Source organism: Thunnus albacares, chromosome 19 (genome assembly GCF_914725855.1).
Source record: "Thunnus albacares chromosome 19, fThuAlb1.1, whole genome shotgun sequence".
Lineage (NCBI taxonomy): Eukaryota > Metazoa > Chordata > Actinopteri > Scombriformes > Scombridae > Thunnus > Thunnus albacares.
Window position 1 is genome coordinate 14,963,341 of NC_058124.1, and position 21,077 is coordinate 14,984,417.

The following is a 21,077-nucleotide window of genomic DNA, read 5'->3' on the forward strand; positions in this document are numbered from 1 at the left end:
AGTTCAAGTCCAAACTCAACTTTGATATCAATTCACTCATCTGCAAAATATCAAATATCTGCGAATGTCTCCAGTTATTTTTTCCAGTTCCAGTGAAAGGCTAGATTAAGCCAATAAATCACAGTTACACATTACATATTCTCCATATTCAAATTTGTAGTGAGTGACATTCGGTGTTAATGCCAGTTTTCTGTTGAAGGAATGAACTAAGGAAAGACAGGTGGGTAGGTAGGACAAATAAATGAATGGTGTAATGATGAATGGATGTGTTTTTGAACATTTATTTGTCACTTTTCTCTCTCTCCTTTTTTCTGTCCTTTACTTTTCTCTCCGCAATTGTCCCTTTAAAAAAAAAAAACAAATCTATTTTACTCTCTTTCCAACTTCCCCCCCTTCCCCTCGCACATTTCTCTTTTACTGTCTTTTGTGCAGTAACACACATCCTCTGAGTAGGATTATACATCGTGTTTGAAATCATATTTTGATGTTTATGTCTGTGTTTGCCCTTTGAATGAGTGTGTTGGACTTTTGCCTGCATATTTGTGCGTCTGTGATGGCTGCTTTTGTTTGTGTATAACCGTGTGTGTTTCAAGCGTTGTATGTGTGTGACAATGAAAGAGAGAGTATCAGTTCATGTTTGGGTGTGTGCACATGTGCACGTCTGCATCATGCATGTTTGCATATTTACGCATTTGCGTGTATGTGTGTGTGTGTGTGTGTGTGTGTGTGTGTGTGTGCTCACTAGGATTATACAGCAATAGAGGAGCTTAGCAGTGATTTGCCCATCCATTCCAGTCCCTCCCTAATCCTATACACACACTCATGCATACTTCTTTGTGTGTGTGTGTATGTGTGTGTGTGTGTGTGTGTGTGTGTGTGTGTGAGAGAGACTAGCAAGGATCTAATAGTGTGTGTGGATTAGTAGGTTTGTGAATGGGATGTGGCTTGGGCAGAAGTAGCACGCTACACTGCCAGTAAGTTAACGCAGCCTGGCAGAGGGTTTGTGAGAGAGACAGAGAGATGGAAAAAAAAAAAGTTAAATTTATTTTTAGTGTGTGTAAATGGCCACAGTTCAGAGGGCAATGTTAACATGTTTATGTAATAATTACAAAAGGTTATGAATTATAGAGTTTGAACAGTATGTCGGTATGATATGATAAAGTAATAGGTGTGTGCCTTCATTAAGCCCTCGTTGCAGTGTGTGTGCGTGTTGGGTATGTGACCATTAGGTGGCTCTGCACCTGCTTTCTCACAGGCTCCTGCACTTGCACAGTCACACATACACACACACAGACAGATGGAAAGACACAGATAAACAAGAGAGCCGAGACTTTCGCTGACAGAGACAGAGGGGGGGCATAGATGGGTAAAGAGAGTGTAGGATGCCGTTGTCATAACCGCAGCGTGTGCGAAGTTTGCATGGGCGACCGAGAGCGCGAGAGAGTCTGTGTGTGTGTGTGTGTGTGTGTGTGTGCGGTAGAGAGAGAAGAGAAGTCTGTGATATGTATATGGGTGTGTGTGTATATATAGAAGCTTTTCATCAGTTTCCTTAGTGACTGGCTGTGACTGAGACGGTTCTCTGCTCTGCAGAAAGACAGAAGGAATGAAAGAGGGAGCAGTATTTGTGGAAGATTTCAGTGCACTTGACATTTCATAGATTCACTTCTTATGAGGCGGTTATTGACTGAGGTTTGATGTTATTAGTCAGTTATTATGATGAACCCATAGCTAATATTTTCATTTAAACTGTCAGTGTGGTCAATCTTGACTACTTGCTTCTGAAAAGTATAAACCTGAAGAAATTACAAAAGAGAAAATTACAGGATTTGTTTTCATTTTTTTCTACTGCATATGGGTCAGCATAATACCACAAGTAAAAATATTTCAGTAAGTTATAATTTCATTTTATGAAAAATGGAATAGAGTCAAGATATCTGCTTTCAAAGAACACTTTTCAAGTTTCCCATGTTATTCTCCAGATCCAGCTATATGAAAAAGCTTAGTGACCTCATGTAATGAGTATAAAATACATCAGTCATGAAGAGATGTAAATTTTGAGGAGGTGACAGCTTTATAGAGACATATTTAAGCTCAGGGACAATAAAATATGGGTTTTGCAGGAGAAGTGAAAGTCAACTGTGGCAGGTTCTGATCGAATGGTGATATTTTAGACATTTAGTGATGTTCTCCAGGCTCTAAAACAGGTTTCTTGGTTGAAATGGTTAGCCAATGGGGAGCATCTGAAGAAAATTGATATTTATGTGGTTCTTGACTGTTGGGTTAATGTAAAGAGCAGACATTTGTGTTTTCAGACATGATTGAAAGGCGTTGACATGCGATCACCTTCGCCAGACTGAGAAAGTTTTAGATGGAGAGACAGAGCGGCTGAACAAAGAGAGACATTACAGAGAAATAACTAAAATAACCATTCAAAAAGTTAAAATCTCTCATAAGTGATTCTCTCTTTTTCTCATCTCTTTTTGCTTGTTCTCCACCTCCGCTTTCCTTCTCTCTCTCTCTCTCTCGCACTGCTTTCACTTGACTGCAGATTGTAAACAAACCCACACAAATGAATTATGATTAAATACCGAGAGTCTCCAATTAGCTGCCAAGGCAACAGACGAGTGTTGCTGTGCTGCTGAGGTCACCTGACAAAATGAAACGGACTGTGAAACAAATGCACTGTCTAGTCTGGTTTTCTCTCAGTGCCTGCTGGTTTGTCTCTCTGTCTGTGTCTCATTCTTGTGTATCTTCTATCTGTGAATGCTTCTTTACTTTAGTCTGGGGCTCTGATATAAAGCTAAAACATTTTCTTAATCTGACTAATTGTCTTAGTGATATTAAACAATACAACAGTGGTTTGTGTGCAATAAATACAAGACAAATTGACTCGTTAAAGGTTAAAACACCTAGATAATATCCCAATAGTGACTCTAAAACAGGAACTGTATCTTTTAATATGAATATTATACCAACAGAAAGTCCTAGAAGAGCAACGTCAGAGTACTGCTATTCTGCTTGATTGACAAATGTTGTCAGAAACATCACAGCACTGAGTGCCTATCACCAAAAATGCCTTCCAAAATATAATAAAAAAAAACAACACACAAAGAACTCGCAGATTACCACTTTTCAATCCTCTTATCCATCCAAGCCTCTTGGGTACATTTTATATGTTCTTTTTGTCCCCTTTATCAGTATTAAAAGCAAACTTTTGAAATGTCTTCTGTCTACTAGTGAAACACTCCATGAATATCCCAAGCTGAACATTGGATTGATATCAAGCTAACAGGAAGACCAACCAACACAAACAGGATGTCTTTTTTAGTGCATGTTTAGACTCAGTCAGTCTAGCGGGAATCATTACAGTATACTGCATGTGTGTGCTGTTCTGTGAGCGAGTGCTCGTTTCTTCCCTGTGCGTGCTACATCTCTTAGCATTGAGGAGCACATTTCATCTATATTTACTTCCAAATGGTCTTTTAACTAGGTCAGCTAACTAACGGAAATAGACTACTGTATGCCTGTCAGTGAGGCAATCAGTCGTGACATCTAGTGGTCCAAAGGAGGAAGTGCAGCCTTGTTGAATCTGAACAGGACACCTAATGAAACTGCAAAAGAGGAAAAATAGATACGGGTACTGATGTCGCTTCTGTCATTGAACTCACTGTATTCTGTGTCTTTGTGTACAGACACACACATATGAGTGAGTGTAATTGCACAGTATTTGGTATGTAAGTATGTGTATGTCTCTATCTGTTTTTTTGTATGTGCTTGTGTATTGATGATACAATGTAGTTCTGAAACAACTAGTCGAATACTTGATTAGTTGATCCACAAAAAAATGATTGAACCGCAGTGATGAATGAAGTAATTTATCATAAATACCAAACATTTGTCAGTTCCAGCTTCTCAAATGTGAGGACTTGCTGATTTTGTGTCCCTGTAAAGAGAATATATTTATGTTTTGCACTCTTGGTGACACAAAACAAACAAAGTTTAAGATGCCTCCTCAGGCTCTGGGAATCTTTTTTTCATTTTTTTACTATTTCCTGACATTTTAGCTAGGTCATCATTAATTAAAAGCTTGTGAAAAAACAACAAAAGAATCACAGTTGCGGCCCTAGATACAAGCATATGTGTATGTGCGTGTGTGTGTGCGTGTGTGTGTGTGTGTGTGTGTACATGAGCTTTCCATGTGTCCCTCTTTCACGTACTCTCTGTTTCTGTCTCTCTCTCTCTTTAATCTCTACTGCTCACTCTGTCTCTCCCTCCCTCCCTTTTTATCTCTCCCGCACTCCCCCACTCTGCCCTTCTCACTGTAACACCCTCCCTCTCTCCCCCTTTCTCTCTCTCTCTCACTCTCTCTCTCCCTCTCTCTCTCTCCCTCTTTCTCTCTCTTTCTCAGCTTGTAAGCGGTCTCTGGGCGTGCAGCCAGCTGGCGTGTGTGTGTTTTTTGAATGAATACCTGATGAAGTTGGCCGAGCAAACCGTGGGAGGGGCCCTGTGTGTGTGTGTGTGTGTGTATGGTGTGTGTGTGTGTGTATGTGTGTGTGTGTATGTGTATGTGTAGGGCAGACAGTGTGAGAGCTCTGGCTCTCATTCAGCCCCTTGCATAATACACGTTGGAGCTATGCATGCGGGACTCCCTCCCTGTGGGCGTGTGCAAGTGTGTGCTACCAATTTTTTTTTGTGTGTGTGTGTGTATGTGTGTGTGTGTGTGTGATCACCTGTGTGTCAGTGCGAGTGAGGGAGCTTCCTGCCTCGCTGTCAAGATTTAGGAGAGGGCTGCTGGTCCGGACAGTGTGTGAGTGTGTGGATGTGTGTGTGTGTGTGTGTGTGTGTCGGCAGTGTGGGTTTCGAGGTGAAAAAGGCCGAGAGCGGTTTGTAGCACAACTACACTGACTCTGCTCGGGATTTTCCGCTTAAGAGGGAGAGAGGGAGACAGAGAAAGACTCAGGGTGCTTTACAAGGGACACGGCAGAGCAGGAGAAGAGAGGAGGAAAGGGAGGAAAGGAAGGAATGAGAGGGGGAGAGAGAGCATGCTGCAGAAGTGGGCTACTCCTGCTACCCCGGTAAGTACACTTCACACAGTTTTGCACTCGCTCTGAATGAAGTGTGTGTGGGAGAAAAAGTCAGCATGTTTGTGTGTGGGTCCCGAACGCTTGTCTTGTTGTATCACAGTATGTCATTTGTAAGTGCGTACTGCGTCTGCCCTAGTTTTTCCTACAATCGTTGCTGCTCGTTTATCCTATTCGGCCGTCGTAATGGAAGTGTTTCCCCTCCCCGCTTGTCTTCTTCTCTTCTCTTCTCTTCTCTTCTCTTCTCTTCTCTTCTCTTCTCTTCTCTTCTCTTCTCTTCTCTTCTCTTCTCTCTTCTCTCTTCTCTCTTCTCTCTTCTCTCTTCTTCTCTCCTCTCTTTCCAGTTGCTCTTTTTCTTCTCAGGCTCTCCTTCTCTGTCTGTCTAACCCCCACCCCCACCCCTCCCCACCCCCACCCTCTCCAACCACCCACCAAACCTCAGGGTTGCTGAGAGGTGAGAAAGTGCAAGTCATGCAACCCTGCCTAAGTGTTTGTTTTCTGAAAGAGACTCTCTCTTTTTCTCACAGTCATTTGTTTCTCTCCATCTCTGTCTCTCTTTGTTTGTGTAACTCTTAACCACTCTCTCTCTCTCTTTCTCTCTCTCTCTCTCTCTTGCTTCTCTTTCTCTCCGTCACCCCTCCCTCTTCTCTTCCCCTGCTTCTCTAACTCTGCGTCTCCATCTGTCAATGGCAGATCCTCCATTATTCTCACACTATCTGACCATGCTCCTATATACGTGCGTGTGTGCGTGTGTGTGTGTGTGTGTGTGTTTGTTGTTGTTTGTGTGTAATCACTAGTGGAGAGTGACAGTGAATAAAGTGGCAGCCTTGTCAGAGTTCCCAGTCTGGCGAGGCTCCCTTTAATGCACACACACACACACGCACACACACGCACGCACATATGCAAACACACACACTAATGAAAAACTACATAGACAAAAAGCTACAGAGAGACATAGAGGAAGAAATAGAGAAGTAGAGAGAGCGACTGAGAAGTATAAGCCTGCAGCAACACTGTACTTTCCAGTTGGACTATATTTAGCAGTGAGATAACACATCACGTTGGACTTATCCCTTTGATCATGATTATGATTATGACTGGGCAATCACGCACACAGACACAGACCCAAATGCAACAGACATATGCAGCCTGTGCACACCAGTTTTTGTTTACTATGACAGGTTAATAAATGCATTTGCAAGTCAAATAGTGACATGTTGGGTAGTTGATTGACAAAAGTACATAAAGTCACTGTTCTTTTTTTTTTTTATTATCATGATCTATTATTTAAATTCTTAATAAGCAAACATTCAGAGATATGACACAAACACAGACAAGAAACACAAGACAGGATACAACACACTCTGTAAACTGCTGTCCTTTGTAGTTTCCATGTTGTGATATTTCACACTGACATACTCAGCGTATCGTTTTGACAACCAGTGATTGTGGATGCTGCTAAAAATTTTGGGCCTCCTGACAAGAACAACCTTTGACAGATACAATTCTGATGTTTATTGTCACTGCTGAATCTTCGCATACTTGAATACGTAATGCAATGCATTGGTTCAAGGGAAGTTTAAATAGAGTTTTTTTTGCATATAGCGTGCTGGTGCTTTGCTGCTGACAACTGTCATATCAACAAGAAGTACAACAACATAATTACAGATTAATGTTGCATTTATTAAATGGGAACTTAATGTCATTGTTGCAAACATTTCAACATTTTACATAGTTTGTATTAGACCTAGACCAATAATCAGCTGATATTAGTTTATTGGAGATATATTAGTATCGGTGTACAGTCCCAGTCAAGAGTTTGGACACTTGACTCTCACTTGAATGAGAAAGTGAGTCCAAACTTTTGGCTGGTACTGTATATGTTGGCTGATAAGTAACAAGACATTGCAATACAGAAAGGCCAAAGTAAGTTTGAGATAATTTAGAAACAATGTCACCATCACATAGTTTTTCCACCAGAGAGCACAGACACATTTATTTTTTTAACTGTAAAATGTCCCACTCAGTATGTATCTTAGTCACAATTAAAACAATAACAAATCTATGGGATCCATGTGTTTTATGTAAAATTACTATCAGCCAATATATGATTATTGGATTTTTTAACCTCAAAGATCCAGTATTGGTCAGGCTATAGTTTGTAGATGTGTCAGTCAGAATCATAAATGTCATGATAATGTCATGTAACGTTCCTACAAATATATGTAGACCTCCAGGGCAGACACAGTCATTTCTGTACATGTATGCACTATTAATATGTCACTGAGTTGAAGAGCATTGCACACATTTAGTGCAGACAAACTTAAAATAAATCTATTATAAATCTAATACCAAAATCTTAAATTGAGGACCCGAGGGTGCCATTAAAGTACAGAAGGATCAGCCTAATGAGCACAGTTTACAAGCTGTACTCCACTATACTTAATGAGAGGCTCATGTTGTATCCAGAGAAGGAATGGCTCCTTATGGAAAAGCAAAATGGGTTTTATAAGTCAAAGTCATGTCTTGATCATATTTTATATTGTCTACAATTATAAAAAATAGAATTAGTGAAAACAAGTCAACATATACATGCTTTATTGACCCTCAGAAGGATTTTGGATATTTGGGGATATTTTAGTTTATAGACTTATTGAGTATGAGGTGAATGGAAAATTCTACAAGGCTCTAAAAGCTCTCTACAGCGAGCCATAGCATGTGTAGGATTGAATGAGTATCACACAAGCTGGTTCCCAACCTCATCAGAGGTGAAACAAGGTGATGCTTTGTCTCCCACATTGTTTGCAATTTATATAAATGATTTGGCCAAAGAAATAAAATCTTTAAATTGTGGGCTAATGTGTGGAAAGGAAATTATAGGTATTTTTTTATATACAGATGACATAGTTTTACTATCACCATCTGAAGACATAATGCAACAGATACTCTCCTACACTAACAAATGGTGTAAAAAATGGAGACTGTTTATTAACAAAAAGAAAACTGAAATAATTCACTTCAGAAAACCCTCCTTTACCCGCAGTACTTACCAGTTTAAAGTTGGATCACATAAGCTAAATTATGCAGACTCATATAAATATCTCGGTTTCTATATTGAGGAACAAATGAATTTCATAAAAGGTGTTAAGGTTCTTGCTGAATCAGCAAGTAGAGCTCTGGGATGAATCATTGGTAAAAGTAAATGCGTTTTCAAACAGACTCTAAATGGTTTCAAGCTGGTCTGTGTCCTGTGCTTGATTATACTGCCTTGGTTTGGGGCTGTAGAAATATCTCTATGTGTGAATCAGTGCTGTAAGATATTTTCTGGGTGTGCGCAGATATGCACCAAAGTTGGCTATAGCGGGGGACATGGGATGGAAATCATGTGAGGCTCATTGGAAGATCAGTAATGGAATCGTTTACTTGATACGGAAGAAAGTAGGTTGAAAAGACAAATATTTATTTGGGATAAACAAATTATTGGTTCTTGGTCTAACGATATGTGCACATTGTTCTGCAACTCAGGGTTTGGTGAGGCTTTTTTTTAAATAATGAAAAGCTCAACATTAGTTTGTTTAGGCAATCTGTTTGCCAAGGGCAAAGGGCAGTGGCCTGATGATATATGGACTAAACCAAAACTGTATATACTTACAATGATAAAAGCTGAATATGGTATGGAAAATAATGTTGTATATAATTTGTCTAAAAAGCAAAGATCTCTATGTGCCCAGCTGAAATCTGGTATTTTACCTCTGACTATTAAAATTGGACAGTGTGTTAATCTAGAAGAAGAAAAGCAGAATTGTCCAATGTGGTGTCTAAATGATACGGAAAACGTTCTCTATTGGCTGTTCACATATGAAACAAAAGGATTTTGGTTTTGTTTTTATTTTGTTTATTTTCTTTTCCCTCTTACACATGCTTTGTATATGCAATACTGGACGATGTGTGTCTTGTAATCCAAGTGAGATGGGCCAAATGTTTGGAGTGAGAAATAAAAATAAAACTGAACCATGACTTTGCACCCAAAAGGTTTCTTTTAGACTTGTTTGCATTTAAGATATCGGCTGTTCAGTTTGGAATCAGTTGCTTAGAGATGGACATTGTCTGTGTCTTTAAATGTAAAACAGTATTGTTGTCTTAAATGACCATAGTTTTTTGTGGCCATAAAATCTGCAGCACTGGCAACATACACACAAACTACTTTATCACTGTTTTAAGAATTTATGAATTATACAGTAGAGTATTTTGTGTATTACCGTAACATGTGACTTGACTTTCAACATGTCATATTTATACATAATAACTGATCGATACATGAAAGATTTGTTTAATTCTGTTTCCCTGCAGGGTTTGAATAGCAAACATCAGCATCCATATGTTCTAATGCTTTTTTTGGTTCCACGTACAGATGTAGAGTATATCTGTATACCAGAACTGTTTCTATGTGTGTGAAAGAAAGGTGTGTGTGTGGGTGTGTGTGTGTGTGTGTGTGTGTGTGTGTGTGTGTGTGTCTTAGTGTTTTTTAGTATGAAGCAGAAAGAGGGTGATATAGACACACCTCCGCTGTTTTGACCGTAGAAGGACAATAGTATAGTGCATGAGTGAATAGTTCAGGTTACTTGCTCTGTGTCTCTCTCTTTCTCTCTTTCTCTCTCTCTCTCTCACACACACACACGCACACAGTTTTTTCACGAGAGACCGCACTTGCACAGACTTAGGTAAGGTAGATCATTGTATTTGTGAATGTGTGTGTGTGTGTGAGAGACTAAAGCACATGGAGGACAGACGGCTTGGGTTACAGGTCATCTGATATCCACACACACATTAACTCACTCACACACACACACACACACACACACGATGCAAACTCAGCAAGATTCAGGTGACATAGCTTTTCAGTGAATGTGTGTTTGAGTGTCAGTTTCAGTGAAGCAATACTCTCTCTTTTTGCAATGTAGGTCAGTTGAGCTTTCCTCTCGTTCTCTCTCTCCTTCCCTCCATGTTTCCCAGCCTTTCCTCACCCTCATACTCCTGTTCTTCAAATCCTTCTGTTGATCCTTCTCGGTCTCTCCCTCCATTAATTGTTGCTGTAGTTCTACTGGGGTTTTTTGTGTGCTTTTTTTGTTCGAAATACCAAAGTTTCCCACCCTGCATGCTGGCAGAGTTACAGTAATAAGGAGGAAATGTAGGCCTCTGCAGAGTCCATTTTCTACTTTTCACTCTTTTTTCTCCCTCTTCCTCAAATTCAACAGTGTTTTTTCTCTTCTTCCTCTATCTTTTAATCTCTCACTAACACTGCAAGATAAAAGGGGAAAGGACTTCAGCATGAAAGTTTAGGGGTTTCCATGGGAATATTGCATGTGTATTTGTGTGTATGTGTGTCTCCTCCTCAGTTGTTGCTGTATTTTAGATAAAGCTGCTCCAAACAATATTTTCATATTAACAATAGATCAAATGTATAATGAAAAAAGGGTTGCTCATAGTGACAAGGTGAGAGAATTATTGACTCTAACATCTTTGATTTATATGGTCAGCAACTTAACTATTTTGTTTCACTCTCCCCAGCGTCATTTACAGATGCAACAGGTAGCTGTTTTCAGAGCTCTAAAAACACGCTGCACACTACCTGTCCAGAACCAAGCAGCAGACAGACAAAGTTGGTGACTAACTGGTGCACAAATTGGAGCATTTAGCAGCTAAAGAGCCAGATATTTTCCCCTGGAGTTGGTGGAAAGCAAACTAGGGATTAAAATGAAAGTGAATATTGGACTTCCATTCAGCAGGTGGCCAGAAATACAATTCCAAATGAATGCTGATGTTGCTCCATAAGTATTGAATGTGGAAATAGGCAACAGTTTGTTATCAAACTGAACATATCAACTTTATAAGGTGATAATATGTCAAGGTGATGCTTACTGCCTTGCTATCAGCCCCCAAGTGGCTAAAAATCTGTTCCTGTACTTCCATATTGTACAATTTCCCCTATTTTGTATAACTCAGTAGTCATGCAAGATGACAAACCACTTTTATTGTTGTAGTAATTTACACCCCTTATGGTGTAATATAAGACTTACTGTAATATGTTGCTTTACTTTAGCACACACAGTTATTCCAAGCATAAACTGCTCAGCAGCTGCAGTACCATACCACTCTCATTACACATACTGAATGTAACAGCAGCACAATATATCCCATTACACGATGCATATAATATTTCTCTTGGAATTCTCAGAGACTTTTCTCACATGCCAGAGTGAACTGTCAGAAATGACGTACCTCTCTCCGAAGATAAAAGCTCTCATAGACGGCAGCATGAACAGATCTGTGGCTGGATGTACAGACACTGTCAGTGTTTGATGTGACAGCTGATATGAAATGTCTCTGATCTGTGAGCTCTCAGATACATAATGTTCCTCTTATCTCAAAGTTTTAATTTGGGCAAGAGCTTGTTGAATATAAGCAGAATAGTGTGGCTTCTTTGTTTCGTAATCTTTCCATACCTGTATTTTATGACTCTGCATGAACAGTACAGGGAATGAGGTGTGGTACAGTGAAGAGACAAGAAGAAGATTAATGCTGAGTTTGATGCCAAGAAAGAAGAAGTAAAGGCATTTAGAGACAGAAGATTAAGAACATAAAACCATTAGTTGGAAGAATGATAATTGAGAATGGAGTTATGAAGTAGGAGAGGTGGGCAGGCTGAGGCAGGACAGTTGAGTGGAGGTAAAGTGAAGAAGAAGAGTGCATTTCAATGCTAAAAGCTCACCTATCAACAGTACCTCTCAACACACGTCTGAGTCATGCTTGTTTGATTGAACAGATGGTGTGTGCTTGAGCAAATGTGCTCTTACTACCATAAAACAAAGCCCGTACAGTATGTGTGTGTGCACGTTCTTCTACTGTATGTGCATGTGAATTTGCATGTGTGTTTACTCCTACGCAAAAGTCTCTGCAGTTGTGTTGTAGTAGCACTGCGACACTTCTTAAATCACAGGAATCTGCTTGAGATGCAAAATGTCCCCGGTCCCTAGAGAACACATGCACACACACACACACACACACACACACACACACACACACACACACACATATATATATATATATATATATATATATATATATATATATATATATATATATATATATATATATATATATATATATATATATATATATATATATATATATATATATATATATATACACACACAGTGGGTGCAAATGGTATCACTTCGCAGGAATTAGCAAATCAGCCTTAGGGAGCCTTGTAAGTGTTGACCTAGTCATTTTGGTTGAAAGATTACATTTTGTGGCTTGGCAGCTGCAGAGATCAGATTCATCACCGATACAAGAGGCCATGTCAGTGAGTCTAATGTGAGAAGTGTTAGAAACAATTGTACTTTTATTCAGTGATTTTACAAAATCAGCTGCATAAATATGGCTAAGTTTGTTATTCACTTTTTTATTTTTTCAAACTATTTTGTTGCCTATTTATTTATTTATTTGATTGAAGCAAATTATTCACATTTTTCCTTTTGGCTCGAGTATTCATTTAAGTTACCATTTTGTTGCTTTAATTATTACAGTAAAACTCATGCTTTTGTAGTTTCACAGTAGCATTAAACACACTCAGCTGATGATACTGTAAACTCACTATGTAAACATTTAACTGAGGAAATTAATTGACAACGCTTGTATCGCAGTCAATGTGTTGTTGCCGTAACAACAGTTTTCCTTACTGTGTATGTTTAGTGTAAGTTTGTAGTGTGTTAGTCAACTGATACTCTGCCCACTTTCAAGTGTGCAAATGCTGAAAGTCTTTGAGTTGGACAAATACATGTGTCAGTGTATGTGCTTTTGTGCACTAGTTGGTGGAAGCGTGTGGGTGTGGGTGTTTGTGTGTGAACTTGTGCTGTGTGTCAGGAAAAGAACATGTGTCAGCATAATTGAATATGCCCAGGTGTCAGTGTTTGAGTAAGCAAGATGGTGTGTGCGTGCGTGCGTGCGTGCGTGCGTGCGTGCGTGCGTGCGTGCGTGCGTGCGTGTGTGTGTGGGTGGGTGGTTGGGTGGGTGTGTGAGTGCATGTGCTTGAAATGCTTTTACATTATTTATGAGATTCACACCAAGCTTTCCATCTTTTGCAGCAGGGGGTCCTCTCTAACAGATGGCACACACACACACATACACATACACACACACACTTTACTGAGTACAGCACAGGCTTGTTATTGGTGGTTCAAGTGCTGCGGGTGCTGAAAACTTCTTGGAATTGTTCAGGCTATTATCAGGGGTCCCACTTTTACATTTTGTCAATAATCTCTTAACCACAGAAACACAAGACATGTTTACATTGTAGGCCACAGATATTTTCACAGTTTTTGATTGTCCAAGTTCAATTATCGGCAAGTTCAGCACATAATATTTTACAACTGTCTCTAATATAAATTATTATATGGATTTTTTGACATTGCCTACTGTTTGGCCTGAATTTATCATTATCATTGGCCTATTAATATAAACTGACACCAGTTGTGATAGAATTTTGTATTATAACAAAATCTGAAGCATATGTTAAATGCCAGCTCTGACTTACTCCATCTCTAAAATCTGGGGGCATGTTCACCACATGCTCTTTTGTTAGCTCATGGCCTCTTTTCCATCCTTCAGACATTCTAGTTCTATTCAAACACTGTTTGAGAGTGTGTCTGAGCTCTTGAAGTGTCCTCGTGTTAGTCCATGGCCTCTCTTTGGCCTGTTTGTCAGCCTTCATGGCAATAAACACAACAGTTTCTCTTCTTGGATTCCTTTTGTTGTGCCTCTATATTTTTCTCGGTGCGGCACGGCATTTTGCTGGCAGATGTTGCCGCTCTATAGTATGCCTTGTCTTTTTTCATTTTCATTCCATTTTCATGTCCTCTGTCTGCAGGAACCATGTGTTGTTCTCCATCTTCCAGTCCCAGAATTGAATTTGCGCCTGCTTTCAAAACATGATCTAGGCTATATTTTGATTCATAAAAGTAGGTTTGGTTTATACAGGGAATTTGTGAAAAAAGCAGAGGGGGGTATGTTTTTGAAATGTTTTTATCTATGAAAATAAATCAGAACCACAGTGGGCCTATATCAAGCATATAAGCATATAATTTCTTGCAGCCGTTACAGTAACATTTATAAAATAATTATGAACTTTAATAAAACAATTATGGAACTTAAACTTGACAAATGCATTTGCAAGAATACTTTAATCCATTTTTAAAAAATTGAATTAATCAAGCGCAATATTTTCACTCTCAGCCATGTGATGTCAAGTTCATGCCTTGTCCTTTCCTCATGCAGACACATAGGAGTTGTGATTGTATACAACAAAACAGAACGTTAAATGTTGATATAACATGCCAGAATTAAATCCCCCAATGCTCCTTTCAGTAGTGTGGATGGCTCCACTCGGCCAGACGTGTGATTACACTTAATGTCATTCTTGCAAGTCACTGTTTAATTCAGATCTATGTGTAGCACACAGCAAACTTCAATGTGTGATAGAAGATAATCATGCAATAGCAACATGCAATAGCACAACGTGCTGTCATCATAAAAATAAATAGGCTACAGTAGATGCCAAACAAAGAAAACAGTCTGCTTTGATGATGGACTTCTGTCTTCTTTCCATGCTGTCCTGTGTAGGGGTCATCCATGGCGTGTGGCCCTTCTTTTACCCACATCTCCAAGCAGGGAAGGAGGCAACCCCTTGTCCATTTACTGTGTCATCACATAGCCTAGACGCCATGTCTCTATTGTCACAAAAGCACGAGCGCTGACAGTGAAAGTCCATTTCTGATTTTAATGTTGTTTGCACTATAGACTTTTCACTTTGCAGCCCTTCACTTATATATTTTTTAATAGCCTGTTTTTATTTTAGATATATTATATGGTCTATGGGTGAAGCAGCATAAATTACTATAAGGGTGATAAATTTTTGTTCCCACCAGGGATAAAAAGTAATTCAGCAGAGGCAGGTTATACAGTATAGACTAAAGGGGGGGAATCCCCACCATCCTCGCCAGCAAATTGCACCCTGGGTTTATACCCAACCATCAAAAGTTCAAAGTTAGGTCACACTGAACTGAACCTTAAGCTAAAAAATCCATTTGCTTCATGGTAACCTGTGGTTAATAGCTTTTTTTTTTCCAAAATTTAAAAAACAATTTGCTCCAGCAATATTAATGGTCAAATGCTATCAGAATCTATGACAATGTGCAAGGAGAATTTAAATTAAAGTTTACATTTTTCTCATCACAAGATTGAAGAAAAATGAGACAATCCCCCTGAAAATTGAGGCTGTATTTGTTGTTCTATTTGTGTCCACCAGAGTTATCTGGGATTTTTTATAAATTAAAAATTCAAGTGATTATTTAAACTTTTACACCTTCAAACAAAATGAATTCTCATGCTTACATTTTATACTCAAAATAAGAGTCTCAACCTTTTTTTTCATTCTTTCCCTCTCATTGCCTCTTTTTGCCATGGTCAACCAACCATGGTCATCCATGATCAACCAACCATGGTCATCAGTCAAATTATCACTTTTTTCTTGTCATCATGTTTGGCTGTATTTGAAGTCTTGTTTAGTCTATTTAAATGTGTTGAGTGAGTTATTTAGGTGTGCATTATACACTGACTCAATTTTTTCTTTATGCATGTTAGATGGTTGTTTTGTTTTGAGACTGTGTGGACACATCTACTGTATATAGTAGTGCTCACTTGTGGCACTATAAGCTTGACCAGAGATACTTCCTTTGTGATGCACTACATTGGGTTACTTGCAGTGTGATATTTTATTTAATTTTCTTTAAAAACAGTTAGCTGATGGCATACTTACGCAGATTTAGAAGGTATGCATTTTTAGGTTTTTAAAGTTATTATGTTTGCAGTTTAGAACAAACAGAAAAGTATCTAACCACATTTATCTCAATCTCTATGTATTTACCTATTCATCTGTTTGAGATCCACACCTTTTCCTAACAGTCTTCCTTTTTCTCTTTCACAGGATTGTGCTGTGTGTGGGCAGGCTTGCTTTTGCAGGGAAATGATTCCGCATGAAGTGCGACGCACTCGGCCCCCTGTCGTCCTCGGCGGCAGCAGCAGGTGTGACGTCGTGACACTCTCCCCTACCACACTGAGCTCACCCTTCAGCCGCTAAAGACCCCTGGACCGAACAGACCGTCCTACCCCTCCCCTCTAACCACCCCTCCATATCTTCATTCCCATCTTTAATCCTTCCCTCACCTGCTTGATAGGGCCTGGATTTTCTTTGTTATCATAGAAAGACCTGATAACCAACGGCCCTGGGTGAGCTGGATAGAGAGGGAAAGAGAGACAAGATTTGGAAGGTTAATTCATAGCTAATAGAAATAAGACAAAGGACAGAACATCAAAAGTGAGAAAAGGAGAGAGGAAAGTGAAATAGAAAGTCAACGAAGGAGGGAACAAGAAAGAAAGAAAAAGCAATAAAAGTCCAAAAGAAAGATAACGCAAGTACTGTGAGGGACGTGAGGCGAAATCAGCATGAAGTCCAACCAGGAACGCAGTAATGAATGTCTGCCCCCAAAGAAGAGGGAGATCCCTGCAAGCACATTACCATCTGAAAATCGCTCACCTACCATACCACCTGCCAGCGACAGCCAGCGCACAGAGAACATGGCCTGGCTGGCCAGTGTGGCTGGTGGGAATGAGAGTGGTGTGAGTGGGCACTGTAGCTCCAGTCAGTCTGATGGGCCCCAGTATAAATCCCTCTCCTCCACATCAGACTCCTTGTCCTCCTCTTCCTCACTAAGGCTAGTCTCATCTCTTCCCACAGTGTATACATCCCCCCTGTCACAGTCCACAGTTGGAGGAACTGTCCATTACACCCAACTGCCTCCCAATCTGCAGTTTATAGCCTCACCCTACACTGCCCCATACACAGGCTACGTCTCCCCTCAACTGCTTCCACCTCCTCCTCCACCTCCCCCCCTCTCCTCCTCCTCTTCTTTGGCCACACAGAGACCCTCACACACAGAGACAGCCTCTGCTCCTTTGCAGACCTCCAAACATGACCAGCAGCGAGCATCCATTGGGCGTACATCCATGCCACCACCTCCTACAGACCCTGCCCCTCACTATGTTCAAATGTCAACCTCTCCACGGACTGTGCCGTCGCCTCATCACCAAGGAGGTGCTCACCTTCCACCCCAGTCACTGCACCCCCATCATACTTTGGGACATGGCATGCCCCAGGTTGTGGTGCAGTATACGGACGGACCCACCAGGAAAGACGATGGTGGCTCCAGACCCAGAGAGCTTCACAATGGAGGCCTGGAAAGGGGTCGGCGGTATGTCGCATCCCCTGAGTCCAGCCTCTGTAAACCAGGGAGCAAATCAAGGGACGCCACCTCTTCCTTGTCCTCATCAGCGTACGAGGCCCGCCATCTGGTTCTGCCATCAGACTACTGTACTCATGATCCCTCAGGGCTGAGAACCTCTGTCATGCTAATGCCTAACAGCCACAGGGACCACCAGCTGGTACCACCTAGAGCCAGCCCTGAGAAGTTGACAACCTCCGCCACCACACACCTGGAGAAAGGTGGAATCATCTTGGGCAAGCCTGTCAATCGTACCCCTTCCTCCTCCAACACCACCTCCTCTTTCACGTTTCCACCCCCATTAAGTGTAGACAGCCTGAAAGCTGTTAGTTCACTGTCGCCTCAGACCGTTATCCAGACCACCCACAACTCTACAGAGCCATTGTCAATGGGGCTGCCCTCCACCAGTATCTACCCACAGCCACCTATCATTGGTTACATTGCAGGTGGCAGTGGGAGCCAGCATACGCCAATCAGCTATCACACCAGCCTACAACAACACTTACTCATTCCTGGCGCCCAACCGGTCATAATCCCTGTTAGCGGAGGTGGAGTCACCACATTGGAACCTGTAACCTCCCACGTGACATCATCCACCCAAGCTGCACCATTTCCTACCACACTCCCACACACATACATTGCTGCCCCCGTCCCCAAAGGAGAAACTCTGGAAACCCCCAGTGGCACGTATCACCAGGCCGCTTCAGGTGCAGTGGTCCAAGCCCAGCTTCATCTCCCCATTGTTCCCGCTCCGCCAGGGCTGGTTGCCCCCTCTGTGCCTCCTCCCCCGTCCAGTACGGTGGTTCCCCCCTCACTCCCCCCATATTTCATCAAGGGCTCCATCATCCAGCTGGCTGATGGGGAGCTGAAACGTGTGGAGGATTTGAAGACGGAGGACTTCATCCAGAGTGCAGAGATCAGCAGTGAGCTGAAGATTGACTCGTCCACAGTGGAGCGCATTGAAGGGAGCCATACCTCACCCAACTTTGCTGTGGTTCAGTTCTCTGTTGGTGAGCACCGTGCACAGGTGAGAGAAAGGGTTTCTCCCTTATTCCTTTATTATAGTCTGTTCCTGTTGTGGAGCCCGGCATACATGACATGACACAATTAATTTATCTTTTAAGAAATAAACACGCTTATTTGCTTTGTTGCCAAAAGTTAGATGAGAAGATTGATCCTACTCTCATGTCTGCTACTGCCAGCAGTGGGTAAGCTTAGCTAAGCATTGACACTGAAAGCAGTGAGAAACAGTTAGTTTAGCTTGGTCTAAAAATAAAAGTTCTAATAATAATTAACACATTACATCACATTTGGTTAATCTGTGCAAAGAACAAAATGTTAAAATAACAAGTTGTAGTTTTAAAGGGGGTGTTGTGCTGGACAGTTTCTTGACCAGGAGCAATTTTTGTACATTTGGCTGGCTGTTTCCCTCTGCTTCCAGTCTTTTTAATAAGCTAAGCTAAGTAGCTGCTAATTGTAGCTTTGTAATGGACAGACATGAGGTTGGTTTTGATCTTTTCATCTTGCTCTCGGCAAGACAGTGTACAAGCATCAAACCATTCCTTTAAGTCCTTTTATTAATGTTTAGTTCTCTCCAAAGACTTAAGTTCAATCCAGCATCAAGCTAAACAGCCCAGTTGTAGTTTGCCTCTGTGAATGTCAAAGATGACTTTCAACTAGATCCCTTAGAATGCTTTTATATATATTCTTAGCCGGTGTTATTAATGTTGAATGACAAGTGTTCAGATGCTCCCATACTAATGACTCTTATTATCGTGAATCTCACAGGACTCTGCTATTACCTCTCTAATTAAGTTCAATGTACCAGGATGACAGTCAGGTAAAAACATATTCTGGTTTTGAGCTTTAGAGAGGTTCAAAGAGTTGACTGTTGGAATCTACTAATCAAGTTTTCTATTAAGTATATGAATGCATGGATACAGTACGATTTTTACTGCCACTTACTTTTCAGGTTTGACAGAAGCCCTGAAAATATATTTCTTTAGTATCTCGTTTAGTTTTAACTCCAACCCATACTGCTAAAAATATTGTATAAGTATTGATTCAAAATTACACCAAGGATACATGTCTTATTTCCACATAATATTTCATACTCTGAAAAGATCAATATTTTTCTCACAGTAATCTCTTAACATCTAATACAATGCCACAATTTATCTTTCTGTTTTCTGTCTCTGGTTCCCTTTAACTCCTTCAAACACAGTTGCACACACTCACATACACATACACACTCCTCGCTGTCTTTGAGAGCGAGGAGTGTGCGTTAAAGCTAGATAATCTATTTCATCTGTCCATGCTGTGACTCGTCCACCCACACAGCAGATCTCTAACCATCTCTCCAGCCCCCGGCTGCTCTTTGATACCGTACCCCACAAAAGCTGACCATCTTTCAAAGACTTATCTTTCACTCTTGTACTCCCTCAGTGGCTCTTATTTCTTCTTTTCCAGAGAGGTGGTAGCAGCTTTGAGTCCACACTCCAAGGACTTACTCTGAGAAGTCAAAAATTATATAATACAGGAGGGAAAATATTGCCTGACGTTTGCTTTGAGAGGGTGTTTGATACATCTTACACTTCTATCGTTCTTGACATTGTTCTCTTTCACACCCGCTTCCTCAGTCCTCTTCTTGTTCAACCCACCCTCCCTTTGTAGCTTGCCTTTTCATCTCTGTCTCAGTAACTTCCTCCACTCCCATCTTCTCATTCTCTCTCCTCTAGTTCAGATTTTCCTCCACTTCATCTTTTTTCTCCTCAGGTTTATTTTCTCCCTCGCCCCCTCTTGCCCAAAGACTTCTCTGCTTTTATCTGTCATCTTTTCATTCTCTCATACATACAAATGATAATGCAGACTCCGATCAGAAACTAAAACTACAGCAGTCAACACTTCATCAAAACGTCATCTCTTCACCTCTTCATTGATTTTGTGTAATGGACCACAAGGTTTAATTTTTAGGTTGATATTGTTTTCTGAAAATAAGTTGTCAGACATCTTTTCCCAAGGAATGCTTGTATTTCTTCTCTATTATCACCAATATCCAGTTGCGCCTCTCTGTAAAACAAACCAATCACTATTGGTTATTACATTATTGTGTTGCTGATTTTAAGGACTGTGTGTCCCAAAACTTGTTTCATTCAGCTAAATTTGGACACAACTAAAGTAACTGTTGTTTCCAGCAAGCAGTCATCTCTTCGTTCTCATCAGCCTGTATAGAAATTTAAAAGTTTCTCTTGTAATCACCTTCAGGAACAAACGTGATATAAACACGTCTGTTACAGTAAAATAATGTTTTTATTAAAATAGTGGTCTAGACTCCAACTGATGTTTTATACATGCTTCTAAATCATGTTCGAGTACTCCTTGGTTTCAACTCTAAAGTTGTGGCACCACTCAAGTCGAGAATGAGCATTGACTATTCACAAAAACTCAATGCGTCTGTAATTTTTTTAAACTTCAGGATTGATTAGGATCACAGAATGATGGAATAATCATATTCAATCATGGAATATGCAACAAAAGTCCCCGGTTGGACTCAAACTGGACGTTGAAATTACATGGTCAGCATCATAATAAAACACTT

The 21,077-nt window shown here is 40.5% G+C and overlaps 1 protein-coding gene across 2 annotated transcripts in view; it reads left to right on the forward strand.

Moving 5' to 3' along the window:
• Positions 1-21,077, forward strand: part of atxn1a (ataxin 1a) — a 97,748-nt gene that overhangs the window by 74,418 nt on the left and 2,253 nt on the right. Inside the window, exons 1-2 of one of the 2 annotated variants that reach the window (XM_044335148.1) lie at positions 4,719-5,075; positions 16,126-18,506. In XM_044335148.1, coding sequence (XP_044191083.1) covers positions 16,644-18,506 — 1,863 coding nt within the window. In that variant the 5' untranslated portion in view covers positions 4,719-5,075; positions 16,126-16,643. Of the gene's footprint in view, positions 1-4,718; positions 5,076-16,125; positions 18,507-21,077 lie in introns of those variants that run through there. The other variant, XM_044335147.1, reaches the window with a different exon arrangement.